Source organism: Panicum virgatum, chromosome 3N (assembly GCF_016808335.1).
Source record: "Panicum virgatum strain AP13 chromosome 3N, P.virgatum_v5, whole genome shotgun sequence".
Taxonomy (NCBI): Eukaryota; Viridiplantae; Streptophyta; class Magnoliopsida; order Poales; family Poaceae; genus Panicum; species Panicum virgatum.
Genome location: NC_053147.1, coordinates 16,951,179 through 16,965,561, shown reverse-complemented (window position 1 = coordinate 16,965,561; position 14,383 = coordinate 16,951,179). Strand labels below are relative to the sequence as shown.

General features: G+C 47.4%; 2 protein-coding genes across 3 annotated transcripts; both read left to right on the top strand.

Moving 5' to 3' along the window:
* The first annotated feature begins 1,156 nt into the window (after window positions 1-1,156).
* On the top strand, window positions 1,157-7,073 carry LOC120664703 (CDP-diacylglycerol--serine O-phosphatidyltransferase 2). The gene is made up of 13 exons (XM_039944001.1): window positions 1,157-1,388; window positions 1,542-1,811; window positions 2,633-2,698; window positions 3,197-3,256; window positions 3,590-3,680; window positions 3,824-3,878; window positions 3,964-4,043; window positions 4,148-4,264; window positions 4,363-4,447; window positions 4,906-4,997; window positions 6,075-6,328; window positions 6,431-6,519; window positions 6,646-7,073. Exons 2-13 carry the CDS (start codon window positions 1,651-1,653, stop codon window positions 6,771-6,773), a joined length of 1,278 nt encoding a protein of 425 aa, XP_039799935.1. The 5' UTR covers window positions 1,157-1,388; window positions 1,542-1,650; the 3' UTR covers window positions 6,774-7,073.
* A 652-nt stretch (window positions 7,074-7,725) lies between these two features.
* Window positions 7,726-10,054, top strand: LOC120664702. 2 transcript variants are annotated; one of them, XM_039944000.1, is made up of 4 exons: window positions 7,726-7,941; window positions 8,032-8,095; window positions 8,538-8,747; window positions 9,120-10,054. In XM_039944000.1, exons 1-4 carry the CDS (start codon window positions 7,843-7,845, stop codon window positions 9,830-9,832), a joined length of 1,086 nt encoding a protein of 361 aa, XP_039799934.1. In that variant the 5' UTR covers window positions 7,726-7,842; the 3' UTR covers window positions 9,833-10,054. The 2 variants fall into 2 exon arrangements, with proteins under 2 accessions (XP_039799934.1, XP_039799933.1); XM_039943999.1 differs by having other exon boundaries at window positions 7,727-7,941; window positions 8,032-8,125.
* The last annotated feature ends 4,329 nt before the right edge of the window (window positions 10,055-14,383 follow it).

The window sequence follows — 14,383 nt, the reverse complement described above, 5'->3', positions numbered from 1 at the left end:
TATATAGGAAAAAATCTTCCGGAACATGTATATAGGAAAAAAATCTTCCGGAACATGTATAGGTTTCCGGCACTCTTTGGCCTTCGATTCGCCACCTGCCGCCGTTCAGCCGGAGCCCAAATACGTGAGTCGCAAGCCACTTGTTGCACGGAGATCGGCTGGCCAGGCCCTCCGGCGAGAAGCGCACAGATGCATCGGAACAAAAGTAGTTGAGGCCTCGACAAATAATAGTACACGCACACGCCCTACCCCGGGGGGGGGGGGGGGGGGGGGGGGGGGGGGGGTTGCCAGTGCCATGCCAACGCCAGCCAGCCCCGGAACCCGGGACCCTGCCAGAGCGTCCGGGGTACACATGGGGCACCCGGGACGGCTCGCTCCGGCGGCCCGGACGCGTCGCGTTTACGTGGGGGAGCCGCGCGAAAACCACGGAACCGAGTCGGGCAGATTAACCGCGGGAGATCTATTCATAGCGCGCGCGATTTCATCGCGCCGCATCGCAGAAGCCCCCGGCTCGCCCTGTTCATCGTCTTCCTCGAGCAGGGGAGGGGAGAGCGCCCGCCGGCGGGGGTTGCGAGCTAGGGGAAGGGGAGGGGTGGCCGGGGAGGGGTGGTAGGTGGGCAGAGCGGCCGCCGGCGAGGTCGCCGGCGGCCGGGGTGGTGGAGGGCGGTGGCGGCCTTATCATTTCGGGTTGTTGGGGGGCGGGGCGGCTCCATGGCCGCCGGCAATAGAGGAGGGGTCGGGGGCGGCGGCGGCCAGGCGGTGGCGGCGGATCGACCGGCGGAGGGCGCGGCGGCGCGGTAGCGCCGCCGGCCGGGCGGGGCCGGATAACCGGTGGGCGGGGCCGGCGGCGGGGGCGAGGAGAAGGCGGCGGCGCGCGGCGGCGAGCTCGGTTAGGGAAGGCGGCGGCGGAGGGCGGCGGCGGAGGCGCCGAGGGCGGCGCCGGAGCCTGGGAGGCGGAGGAAGGCGGGGGAGCGGGGGGCGGAGCGTAGCTGCGACAGCTCGGCGCAAGCTCGCGCGAGCGAGGAATAGACGCCCCCGATTAACCGCGATCCGCGCCGCGGTACCCTCGGACCCTCTCTTTTAAAGACGCGGCGACCGCCACCCTCCCTCGCCTTCTCCTTCTCCACTTCGTCGCCCGCCCGCCCGCCCGCCTCCCCTCTCGTCGTCCAGCGCCTCGCGCGCGCCTTCTGCAATTCCCGCGCTCGCGGCGGCGGCGCGCGTCCGGCTCGGCGCCCCCTTCCCGAAATTCGCTTCGCGCGGGCGTCGCCGCCGATTGCGTTTTCCGTTGTGGCGTCCCGTCGGATCGCGTAGGGCAACCGCACCGCACGGCTAAGAAAAGATACGCTCTCCAACAACCTTTCGCGGCGGCTCGGTTCCTCGTCTCCGCGGTATGTTGCGTTGCGCCATCTTGCATATGGAATTCTCTCGCGGTTTTTTTTTCCCGTCTCCTTTTTATGGCCCCGGCGGGTGCGACGGCAATCCGCGCTTGCTGACTCGGTGCTGCGGCGGCGGCTCCGGCATGGTAATTTGGCGGTTTGCAGGACGGTCCAACTCTGGCAGGCGTTGGTTCCGGCGGTTTCTGCTGTCGCGGGCTCAGACCCAGAGGGCGGCTGTTCCCTCTTGATTCGGGTGGCGCACTGAGGACGTGTCATGGAGGCCAAGCAGCGGGCGCGGCACGGCGAGGAGAGGCGGCCGCCGGCGGCGACCGATGGCGCCGCCACCGCCGCCGCCGACGAGTACGACCCGTGGACAGCGTGGCTCTACAAGCCGCACACCATCTCGGTGCTCCTCGTCGGCGCCTGCCTTCTCATGTAAGCGCCCTCGAATTCTCCTCCTCCTCCTCCTCTGTTCCTCAAGCAGAGAGAAGGAGAGCCCTGTCTCGTTTCGCCTTTGCCACCGTTGTGTTCGTACTGCCCCGCTTGATGACGGAATTTTTACGGGTGCGAAAAGGCCTGTGCTAGGGAAGTACAAGAGCTGCCAGGGATACCAGGTGCTGCAACCGTGTCAGAGAGGAAAGGCAGCCATGTACTCTTGTGGCTTGGTTTTATTTTCCCTTTTTTCCCAAAAGGAGATTTTGGTTGGAATTTAGTGAATATGTGCGAACGGATCGAGCTTCTGAATAATTGGAGGATGATCAATGGGTAGGCACGCACGTCAAATACGAGTGGCTGTGGAGAACCGGAGTCCTGCTCAAGTATCTCATGCCAAAACTGTTCTGAAACTCTCCTGGAAATGTAATTGTCTGAAAGTTGCTCTAAAGGCTGTCTTACATATTATTTTCCTTGGGCACTTATAAACGTGTGCAAATTAAGAGGTTTATTTCGGTTCATTTAGTAGTAGTAAGATAATAACCAGAGAGTTTTCCTACTGCCTCCTGAAAACATGATACCATTTCTTGTGAGGAAGAATATTTACCAATTAAGCTTGGACCTGAACCTAAGGTACAGCCATTAGCTGTCCCCCAGTCCCAAGTTATCCCCGGGATGTGCCACTCGGGACATGCAATTCATGAGTGACTTGTAGGCTGCTGAGCGGTGGATACGATACCAACCGTACCATGGGGCACCCTCCTTTTCACTTTCTCGTGGTGGCATCTCATCTGACCACAGATTCAATTGCTCTTCCCTTTCAGATGGGCAAGTGGAGCTCTTGATCCTGAAGGCGCTGCTGCTCACAGTAGCGTGACATCAATCAAGAGGTATGGCCGAACCATCTCAATATTTAATTATTACTCCCTCCGTTCCAAATTATAAGTCATTCCAAGAATCTTGGAGAGTCAAAGTTTTTTAAATTTGACCAAATTTACATAACAAGATAATAATATTTATAATACCAATTAAGTATCATTAGATTCTTTGTTAGCTATATTTTCTTAGTGCACTTATTTGATGTCATAAATCTTTATATTTCTCTCTATAATTTTGGGCGAACTTTGAGATGATTTGACTCTCCAAGATTTTTGGAATGACTTATAATTTGAAACGGAGGGAGTAAACAGCACTGAATTTTTCAAAAGTAGAAATAAAAGAAGAAGCAGTCTACTACTTTTCATCTATTCCAAACGCAAAAGATTATCAGGCCACTGTTACATTCTGATGCCACCTTTTGGACTCGAGCTGTTTTACCTCACAGCAGTGCACAATGATTGGAGAGAGTGAGTGATGCTGACTCACCTTCTGTTACTGAAACTTTCCAGGGGTGTCTGGGCTATGATTGCAGTCTTCCTTGCCTACTGCACGCTTCAGGCACCTTCAACGTGAGTAAATTTCCCTTCTTTTAAAAAAAATGGAAATCAAACATTGGGCTTTATCAGTGCATCGCTTCGTTTGTCATGTTGCTCTCGAGCCACAGTTGTGCTGTGCATATTGTGGATCAGGTAGACAAACTACCTTAGGGACACGGTGCCAAGGCATCTTTACTGTCTGTACTTGCTGCAAGATTTCTGTTCTCATCTCCCTGACCTTGCAAAATATTGCTTTGCAGTCCATAGCCATTTTCAGCTCCCATAAATCTATCATACATCAGTATAGGTCGATGTGCTGACGTTTTTGGACGATACTGATTCAGTGCCCTGGCAATTTTGTCACAGGATACTTATTAGGCCCCATCCTGCTGTCTGGCGCCTGGTGCATGGACTGGCTGTCGTTTACCTCGTCGCTATTACATTTCTTCTTTTCCAGGTTATCTACATATGTGGTTCGGTCGGATACTCTTCTGTTGGCATCATCGCCTTTGGTCAATGACTTGATTAATTTGGGCACGTCAGTGCGAAGGGCATTTTAGCTAACTAATCTGTGGCTCTTATTTGCTGCTAATTTTCCAGAATCGTGATGATGCTCGCCAGTTCATGAAACACCTTCACCCTGATCTTGGAGTTGGTAAAATCTCTGATTAAATTCACAGGAGATATAAGATTTATTTTTAAATAAAGTGCTGGCAATAAACATTTTTTTCCAAATGCAGAATTGCCAGAGAGATCTTATGGAGCTGATTGCCGTCTGTATGTTCCAGAAAACCCTAAAAACAAGTTCATAAATATTTATGTATGATTTTCCATATGAACCTTCCTATTCTGTGAAAACGCACATGCTTTGGTCATCATTATTGCTATTACTCTATTAAACTAGACTGTCTGATCTATGTATAGGAGACATTGTTTGATGAATTCGTTGTTGCCCATATCCTTGGGTGGTGGGGCAAAGCTGTAATGATACGAAATCAACTTCTCCTTTGGGTCTTGTCCATTGGCTTTGAGCTTATGGAGGTTAGATCTGGGTGCCGTACTGGAAAGGACTTCAAAGTTAACTTTTCATTCTTGTCGTCTCTTGGACAAGGAAGCATGCTGACTATGACATTTTGCAGCTAACGTTCAGACACATGTTGCCAAACTTTAACGAGTGCTGGTGGGATAGCATTATTTTGGATATCTTGATCTGCAATTGGTTTGGTGAGACATTTGAAGATAGTTAATGTTCATGTTTCATACTTTCGGTTACCTTACTGATATTAATGTGATCTGCTGTTGATCAGTAAGCTAAGTAATAAGCATATTAAAGTAATCGACATCTTCTCCTTTTGCATGATTTTATACAATTTCTTTGCATTGGATTCTATCAACTGTAACTTCATAGTATTTAAGATTAGCTATGTATCCATAAGTCAAAATGGAAAATAAAAAATAGTACATGTCTGGCATGCCTCTGGCATCTTGTTATTTGACTAGAATATTTAATGTTATTATATCACCTGATGCCTAGAAAGTAAACTTTCTATTGAGCAAATCAAGATCTTAGTATATTTAATACTCATGGCCCAGGGAACCTAAGAAGAACTGATGTAATTTCTGAAATTATTTGATGATGATAATTATATGTTTTTGATGGAAATGCTGCTATTTTTATGCAGGTATTTGGGCAGGAATGCACACAGTACGTTACTTTGACGGCAAAACATATGAATGGGTTGGACTGAGCCGCCAACCAAGCATCATGGGTAAGGTATGTTAACTGAAAATACATTTGCAGGCGAATGGTTTCTCCATCTTATAGCAGGGTAATTTTGTTGCAATTGTATCCTTGTATTGACAAGGCCTTTGTTCCTGAATAGGTCTTCTTTTAGAAGTATGTTGTCTATGTATTTTGGACCAAAACTTACGAAAAACAGTTTTGAGAACTAACACATGTTTTAGAGACTGCTGAAGTGCTGGTGTCTGAAACATAAGCAGAGCAGTATCCCGGGGGTTTGTTCCACTGCACTTTTTATCACCATGGCCCTGAATCCCTGATCTTCTATACTTGTTAAGTTTCCCTTGGATATTTTGCTTTTTTTCATAAGAATTACACACCATGGATACTGCTCTGAGTTAGGACAGCACCTTGCCAAAGGATAGTCCAAGACAAGTGACTCAAAAGCAATGCAGTTTACTGAGCAAAAGTAAATTGCTTTGACTTCTTGCATGTGAGATGCCAGACAACATGTGAGGTTTTCCCAGTGGGCCTGTTTTACATCTGTTGCGCTGTCCAAATCTGCTCTGTGTCGTTATTGAGCCTTGAGTTTCTTCACAATTCTTTTCCCATACAGTTGTGCATTCACTGTTATCTTACAAACTGGATCAACATGTGAATAGTAACATCTATTTCAGACAACCAGGCTTGTAATCAGGCTTGCCCACATGTTGTCCTAGGGCCAAACAATTGTAGCTATTATTGAGTTTGACTCGTAGAACTTGTTCTATCATAGCACATGAAATCAAATAGTCTAAAAAATGTTTCAGAATGAATATTTCTAATTAAGCGATGATCTCTGTGCCCGGCTGTGCTATTTACTTTTGTGCTCAGCTGCAGCAGTTTATGTCTCTAGCCACTGTAGCGGTAGTTTGTTACCGCTGCAGCTGCAGCCACAGCAATCACTTCTGAATGCCCCCAATCATAAAACAGAGTTATAAACGCAACCTAAATTATTTCAGTTATGTTACTCCAGAGAAGTATAAGAACTCCTAGTTTGAATTGATCTAGAACTTCAGCATTATCTGTGCACACTGGCAGACTAATTTACACTCTTTGATTGTCTTGCAGGTGAAAAGATCGCTGAGCCAGTTCACCCCTGCACAATGGGACAAGGATCAGTGGCATCCTTTCATGGGGTCACTGCGATTCATCCAAGTGCTTTTCCTCTGCGCCGTCTTCATGACTGTGGAGCTTAACACATTCTTTCTCAAATTTTGTCTATGGATTCCTCCAAGGAACCCCTTGGTCGTGTACAGATTGATCCTCTGGTGGCTGATTGCCATCCCAACCATCCGCGAGTATAACTCCTACTTACAAGACAGGTTAGCCTACTAGCCATTCAGTTGTTAGCAACTGCGCGCATGCACAGTATTACGCTTTATTGTTGGATAATTGATGATAGACCTTGGTTTTAATCACCACAGCAAACAAGTGAAGAAGGTTGGAGCCTTTTGTTGGCTCTCTCTGGCTATTTGCATAGTGGAGCTACTTATCTGCATGAAGTTTGGGCATGGTGAGCTTCCACTTTTCAACTTTCTTGTCAGATATAGCACTGACAATCCAGTGTGTGATATGATATAGTTGAAAAAAAAGCCATGTTTCGCAAACTGTTTGCCTGACATTCAGCAAATCTGAGCAGGGCTGTTTCATGACCCAATGCCTACCTGGTTGGTTATCTTTTGGAGCTCAGTGGGGATTGCGCTTGTGATTTTCTTGCTTGCATGGTCATGGAGGAATCACCAAAAATTCCGGAGAAAGCAGCTGTGATAGATTGCAAGAATCTATCTTAGACAATTTAAAACTCGATTCCTTTCTTGGATACAGGCGCTGTACATATGTGATATGTGATGTAACTTACGTATTAGGGGAGCCCATTTTTCTGCAGCTCCTGGCAGGAACTTGGTTTGTCAGTTATCACAGTAGTATATGACATAGCAGTGCTCCTACTTTATTCCCCCAAAAAATGTTACAGTAGCTCATTGCTGCCAGAATGAGATTTGACGAATAATTAAGAATACTGCAGCATTAAATCTGGAGTAATTAATCAAATAAAGCATGATCATCGCATGTTTGGGTTCTAAAGTTCAGTTTTGTTCTAAGTCAAAGCTGGTATTTAGTTTGTCTCAACAGTTTTGTTTTTTTGACTAGTAAAGAGTCTATTTTTTTATCATCAAACTATTGCCTGAGTTAAAAAGGAGAGAGGAGAGTGAAAAAGGAACTGACATGTGGATTCCACCTTCACAGTTGTCCACGCACCTTTCAAAATAGCTAAATAGATAAATGCAATGATTTTAACAGTTGGATGGTGAAAATTTCTGATGTTAGAGTTAGATGGTCAAAATCAAACTCAACTCTCAAGCGATAGTTCGATGGTTAAGAATGAATTTTTCCTTTTAATTTAAGTCAAAGCACTTTCGATATTTCTTCAAACGTTAGACTTGCTCGCAAAGCTTAGGTAGTGTTCAGAGCAAAAAAAAAAAGGCAAAAGCTATGTCAATTTTGTAGTGGTACAATAAATTATCAACTAGTTTTTTTTGACTAATTATCAACTAATTTTAAAATAGAACACGAAGAGGACTTTTGAGATTTTACTGTCCAAACAAAGCCAAAACAGCACTCTTCGCTTTCGCGTTTCGCTGGAGAGAGAAAACACTTCCTCGCACGAATCTTGATGCGATTCTTAACGGCTCGCGCAACTCCGACATCGAGAATCCCGAGCCCTAACCGCATAAACCCGTCCACCGCCGCGGCGCCGTCTCTTGTCCCCGTCGGCTCCTCGCCGCTCGCGCCGCCCTCTTCTTCCCGGTCCCGACGCGCCACAGCCACGGCCGCCGCGATGTCGAAGAAAGGAGGAAGTGGGAAGAAAGCGGCGGGCGGCGGCGAGCTGTCCCGATTCCTGGATTCGCATCTCCAGACCATCAACGACACCTTCCAGGTACCATGGTCTTGGCCCAGCTCTGATCCCACGCGAAAACCTCGCCGCGCCGCCCACACGCTTGACGCTTGTTCGTTCTTCGTGTTTCAGATGATGGCGGAGGCGGTTCCGGGGAGCTTGGAGCGGACGGAGTGGTCTGAGGTCGTTAAGCTCGGCGAGCAGGTTTCTAGGCAGGCCACCGTCGGTTAGTGCAAAATTGAGCGATTTCATGTACTTAGTTTCTCGCGCTTTGCTGCCAGAGCATGAATATGTAGTTGAATTGATTGGGAATTTCTCTGGGAGTGCATAAGCTGGTTTATTTCAGGGACAAGAATTAAAGTTTGATAGGTTCGGAAAATCTTGTTTTGTTCGTTTTTTTTAAAGAAGAAAATCTTGTTTTTGTCTGAATCAGTGCTCCATAGGAAGTCAGGTTCGGGTAAGTTAACTTAGCAGTTACCAGATTGTACATAGCTGTTCTGCTGAATGTAGTAAATTAGCTATGGTATCTGCAATGGTATTAGGCAATTTGTTTCTAGCTAGTTCTTAGGGTAGAGCAATTCTGTTTTATACACACTATGCGATTCTGTTTGAGGGCTGATGCCTGTCTTTTGCTGCAGCTGGAATGCTCTGGAGTGGCGACTTGCCTAATGTAGAGACCTTGAAGGAGAACATTGTTGCATATTTCAACATCCTACAAGGTTTCCTTTTGGTTTGCCACGGAAGCATGGTTGGTGCTGGACCTACTCTTCACAAGTCCATCTGTGGTTCTGCAAAGAACGTGGTTGACTCTAGCTTCTCATTGTTCAAGCATGCTGTTTCTGCTTATGGTATGTAAAAAAAACTGCCAAAGCTTATATGGTGCTGTTATTTGTCTAAAACAATGCCCCAAGATAGTCCGTACTGATTGTTATATGGAAAACTATTAGTCAGAATCAAGTATAAAGCAATGTTGATGATGAAAGAATCACATGACTTAAAATTTCTGGTTTAACTGCACATATTTGAAGATGGAGAAGCATGTGACTTTTTATCAGTGTCAGTTGCGTCTGTATTGTGATTCTAGTCATGGTAAAGGACATCTGAAATAGCAGTGATGCAAATGTCACATTCAGAGACCTCGAGTCTTGTGCTTTATTTATCTTAATCCCTCAGAAGATTTTTAGTTGGGCTAACAATCCTTTTTTTTTAATCTGATGCAGAATCTCGCAGCCCTGATCGAAACACAACTATACCCCAGGTAACAGGAACTGTATGGGAAGCCTGTGCTGCTCTCAAGAAGGTGCCAACGTCAAACTGTACTGCCATAGGACGAGCCATGACCCAGATAGGTGTGTGCCTGAAAGATGTTCTCCGAGAGATGAAGGAACTCCCTATTGGTGATTCTGGTGATAATACTGCTGAAAAATCTTCCAATGGTGCTGTGGACACCGCGAGTTGTTCGGATAGAGATGAGATATCTGATCTTGATATGGATGATGATGATTTCACTGAAGAGGAGGTTGCTGTTGCTAAGTTGGTTGTTGAGGTGGTATCTGATTCACTGGTTGTAGTGAAAGAGGCGATTCGTTTCATTACTGGTTTGCTCAAGAGCACAGGTAACAAGAACGGGGCTAATGAGGACAAAGTTGAGCCAATGGAAAAATTGCTGAGCCATTGCAAGGAGATTGCCGGCCAGGTCAATGATATTGGGGCTTCTGTATATCCCCCACAAGACACATCTGAGATGAAGATTGCTGTAAAAAGACTGTATGATGGCATCAATGGAATGCGCGAGGAAATAGGACACCTTGGTGGCTCACCTGCGAATGCCTTTGGAGCTCTTGAAGGATTCGAGAAGTGCCTTGGATCTCTGGAGGCTGAGTTAGCTGGTGATTTGGTGGACGAGATGGAAAATCTTACTATTAGCCAGTAGCACGTCACGATAATGTTCAGATTTGTCATAGCAATGTTATACCAGTACGTCTTCTGATTTGGGCAATGGAAGAAGCTTTTGTTGTTTAAGGCTTGCGCTCTGTGTACTCTTGTATCTTTCAGTGTAAGTAAGAAGCTCGGTCTGGTTTGCTGCAGTTTCTAGTTGGCGAAGCTACTGCTAAGGATCATTGAATATGCGAAAAATACTTTTCACGTTCTCTCATTCGCTATTTTTACCATACTTAATTATTTCGTCCCGCAGTTCTGTCAATGTAATCTACACAGATTCGGAGTCACATATTTTTGAATTTAATTTGTGGCTATCATAGGACAACACTATTAACATTACAGTAAAATAAGATCTAGAAAAATGTTACAAATTAACTATTAACAAACTTTTCAAACTCAAAACAAATTCGAATTTGTTTTGTTGCCGCTCTCCTTAAATAGGAGATCGCCCTAAAAAATTGGCGTATGCTGCTAAGTGTGGTGAGCAGCATTCAAAAAACTACGGAAAAACTATTTTGAGTGGGCTCTCCTAATACTCTCATCCCGAGAGCCCTCCTTCAACCGTTCATTTTCTATCATCAAACAAACCCAGAGAGAAAACATTTGCCCCCTCCTTCCCCATGCTCTCCGAAGTGGAGGTGACGATGGCGGCGCCAGGCCGCGGCGCCGATAACGATAGGTGAGGGGAGGTCAGGGCGGGAGCGACGACAAGGGTGGCACCAGGACATGTATCGAGCGTGTCTGGTGAGCAGAGGACACGAATTGAGTGGATCCAGCGAGCATCAGTGACAGGCCACGGATCGAGAGCTCATCAAATCTTGCATTTGCACTGTCACACACTTAAAGTCTTAAATTTTGTACTGATGCAACTTTCTGTTCATCAATGATCCCATATGTATCGAGTTAAGTAGGATGTACCAGAACAAATATCAAGTATGAAGCCCCAGATGTTCGCGAACTGTGATATGATCTGTGACTTTGAAAGCATTGTACACAAAGCAAGGTTACTACTACAAGTCTATTTGTCAAGTATAGTATCAAACTATCCTTAGTATGTGATCAATCCCTTTATTCATGCTGACCAGGCATGCATCAAATATCAAGTACTTCAAATGGAAAATTATGAGGCATGTCATGTAAGATGTAACTGTGATTTGTGATCTTATATCCAGCTACTGCAGAAATCGAAAGAATGAGATAGTAGTAGAACCAAATACTTATATAACTAATCACAATCAGATAGCTAATGCTAATATCCAGTCTTGCATTCAGAAGTCAGAACTCAGAAGCCATTCGACCTTGCTCCGGCTTTGGTCCCTTTCGTGAACAAGCGGGCGCGGTCTTGGAGGACTGTTCATGAGGCCATACAAGATTTGTGTTGGGTGGGCGACATTGCAGGAGGCTTGTCGGTTCCAGCTATAGTGGATTACCTGGAGCTTTGGGATGCCCTAGAAAACGTTCAGTTGCTCGAGGGCCAACCGGACCAACATCTGTGGATGCCAGAGAGCTCAGGGTCTTACTCCGCTCGATCAGCTTACACCAGGTTCTTTGTGGGCTCATCTGGTTTTGAGCCGTACAAGCTCTTTGGAAGTCTTGGGCGCCCCTTCGGTGCAAGATGTTCCTCTGGTTGGCCATTCTCAACAGATGCTGGATGGCGGATCGGCTAGCCCGTCGGGGACTCCAACACCCGGACAAGTGCCTCCTTTGCGACCAAGAGGATGAGACAGTCAAGCACATTCTCACGTCTTGTGTTTTCACAAGACAGGTATGGACGTCCGTCCTTCAAAGGGTCGGTCTGCAGCACTTGGCTCCTTCTTTGGAGTTTGCCACCTCCAAAGATTGGTGGAGGTGGCGCAGAGCGCCGAAGGCTGCTAGAAAAGGGCTGAACTCCCTGATGATCCTCACGGCTTGGTCCATTTGGAAAATGCGCAACCGCTGCATTTTCAATGGCTGCCACATGGATGCCCGCCCTGTGCTGCTGGAGACTAACAGGCAGGCCCATCGATGGCCACGGGCCAGCTGGGCGACGGCACAGAGCCCCCCCAAACGGAGGGGTCTTGGTGGAGAGTGTCTCCGGAGAGGAGAACACTATAACAGTCAGGTAACGTGCGTAATGCGAAGACGTAGCGAACACGAGGAAACAGAAGTAGCCTTCGGACAATCGCCCGGTATTCTCTCTCCTTGTATTGAAGGAGTATTTATAGGCGGCGGTTCACCTACCAGCCCTCCAAATTACACTGTAATGCCCTCCAACGGCTAGATTTCTATAATATTCTCAGAGCAGACCCGTACTTGTACATCACTCAGTGGATTACAGTTAGACTCCCACTTAGACCCGCCGCGGCATGGCTGCCAACATCATTGTCAGTCTGCTCCGGTACTCGACCCCGTAGCCGATCTTCGTCTTGCTTCCGGTCGTCGCTCGTATCGGTCTCTTGCCTCTTTGTCCCGGCTTCGCGCGCCTTGGCGAAGCGGTCGGGATCTTCGCTGGGCCTTCGGTTCGCCCTTCTCTTGTCGGATCTTTGCTCATCATGCAAAGACCTCGTCGTCTGAGGCCTCTGTCCAGTCTCGACTCGCTTGCTCGAGGTGGGGCCTTCGGCGTGTGGCCGAAGGTGGCGCCCCCAACAAGGGGCCCCCAAGTAGTTGGGCCAAGGCGCTCCCAAGTAGTTGGGTCAAGGTGCAGCTCGGCAGCTGGGCACTCTACTCTGGCTAGCGAATCATCATCGGCGAAATAGAACACAAATCGTTGTCCGATCGCTGTCACTGTAGGCTAGGACTGGGCTGCGTGCCTGCGCGCGTGCATCCTGCATCTGCCGGCCACGACGACAACCGCGATGGCTACTGGGAGCCTACCAGCTGCCGCGTACGCTGCCCGCTGGGCGCTGGCCCCTAGGATGACCGACCAACAAGGCAACAAGCCAACAACATTGCCTGGTGCCCAGTTGCCTTGGACACCACGCTCTACTCCACGGTAGGTTTGGTGTTTTCATTTTTTATTATCTTCTTTTTTGTTGATTAGTTATGAAGTGTGGTTTAAATTTGATTTACTTTTATTTATTTTTATTAAAAACAGGAATTGCATAATTGCAAGAAAATATATATTCTTATATATTTTAAGGCCTCATTTTGCATTTCGGCCTGGGGCCTCGAATTCCTAGAGACGGCCCTGCTAACGAGCAGGCGGTCTTGTGGAAGTTGGCGGGGGCGAAGGCGATGGGGGAGATGCTGGCATAGCTCATGTGCGACTTTGTTGGGTGTGTGGTTGTTTACCTCTCATATGGTCAAGTATATTGCTACACGTTAGTGGTCTCATAGCTCATCTCATGCAATGCCACATAGGATTTTTGATGATGTGTGGATGAGAGAGAGCGAGGTGAGAGAAAGAGGTCGTTGTTTCGCGAGACAACCGTCTCATAAGCTAAATTTTAGGACTATGAGACAACTAGACCACCATTGTAAGAGTTTTAGTTGGCATGCAACATACAACATTCCTTTTTCTTATTTACACAAATTAAAGAATTAAAGAGTTTTATGAGACAACCTATTGTATAAGTTGTCTAATAAGGCGTCTCAAAATTACGTTGTATGCATGAGACTACCTATTAGACGACACCAATATACTTGCCCTAAGGCGCGTTTGTAACAAAAAAACAAACTCAGGCCGTGGATTCGACATTGTAATTCAGACCGATCTTTCTATCTATTAATACAATGACGCGTAGATTCCTATTAATACAACGACGCGTAGATTCCTGCGTGTTCGAGAAAAAAAAAAGTCATTCGACTACCTCAAGACTTAATTTAGAAAGGAACCAGAGAACATATACTTCAATACACCTTCATCTACTTCCCTGCACGTTCATGTCCTCGCGCGTCTGCAGCAGCTCCTCCACATCAACCTCTCCAACAATGCCTTTAACGGCCCTTCCTGCCGTCGCTTGCGGGCCTCCGCACCCCCGATGCCGAGAGACCGCACAGAGAGGTATGCTCTGTTTCTCCTTGTTTGTTTTGGATTTCAGTTGTAGATGCTGAATGCCTGAATGTTTGCATCTGTTCGTGACAATTACATTGTGTTTTGATTGGATTTCCTGTGTGGTCAAATTCAGTCACGTTCGAAGCGCATTGCTTCAATCCCAGCATTCCGTAGCTTTTTTCACCATTAATCCATTCAAATTTCTATCTCGTGCTGCCGAATTGACCATCGATTGCTCGGTGACAAAGGCCTGGCGCGCCTCCAGCTCGGAGGATCACCATGCGGGAGCACATGTCCTCGTCTCCCATGAATTCACGGAGGCCACGGAGCGCGAGCGCTGGCGGGGCATTGTTGGAGAGGTTGAGGTGGAGGAACTGCTGCAGGCGCGCGAGCGACGGTGGGATGGGCCCGCATAAGGTGTTGGCGGCGACGGAGAGGCGCTGCAGGCCGCGGAGCTACGAGAGCGGACGTCGAAACTGGCGGCTACGTGTGGAGGAAGGCTGGAGGTTGAAGGAGAAACTGACTCGTGGGGTCCAAGTGGCAGCCAGTGGAGGAAGGCTGGAGGGTGAA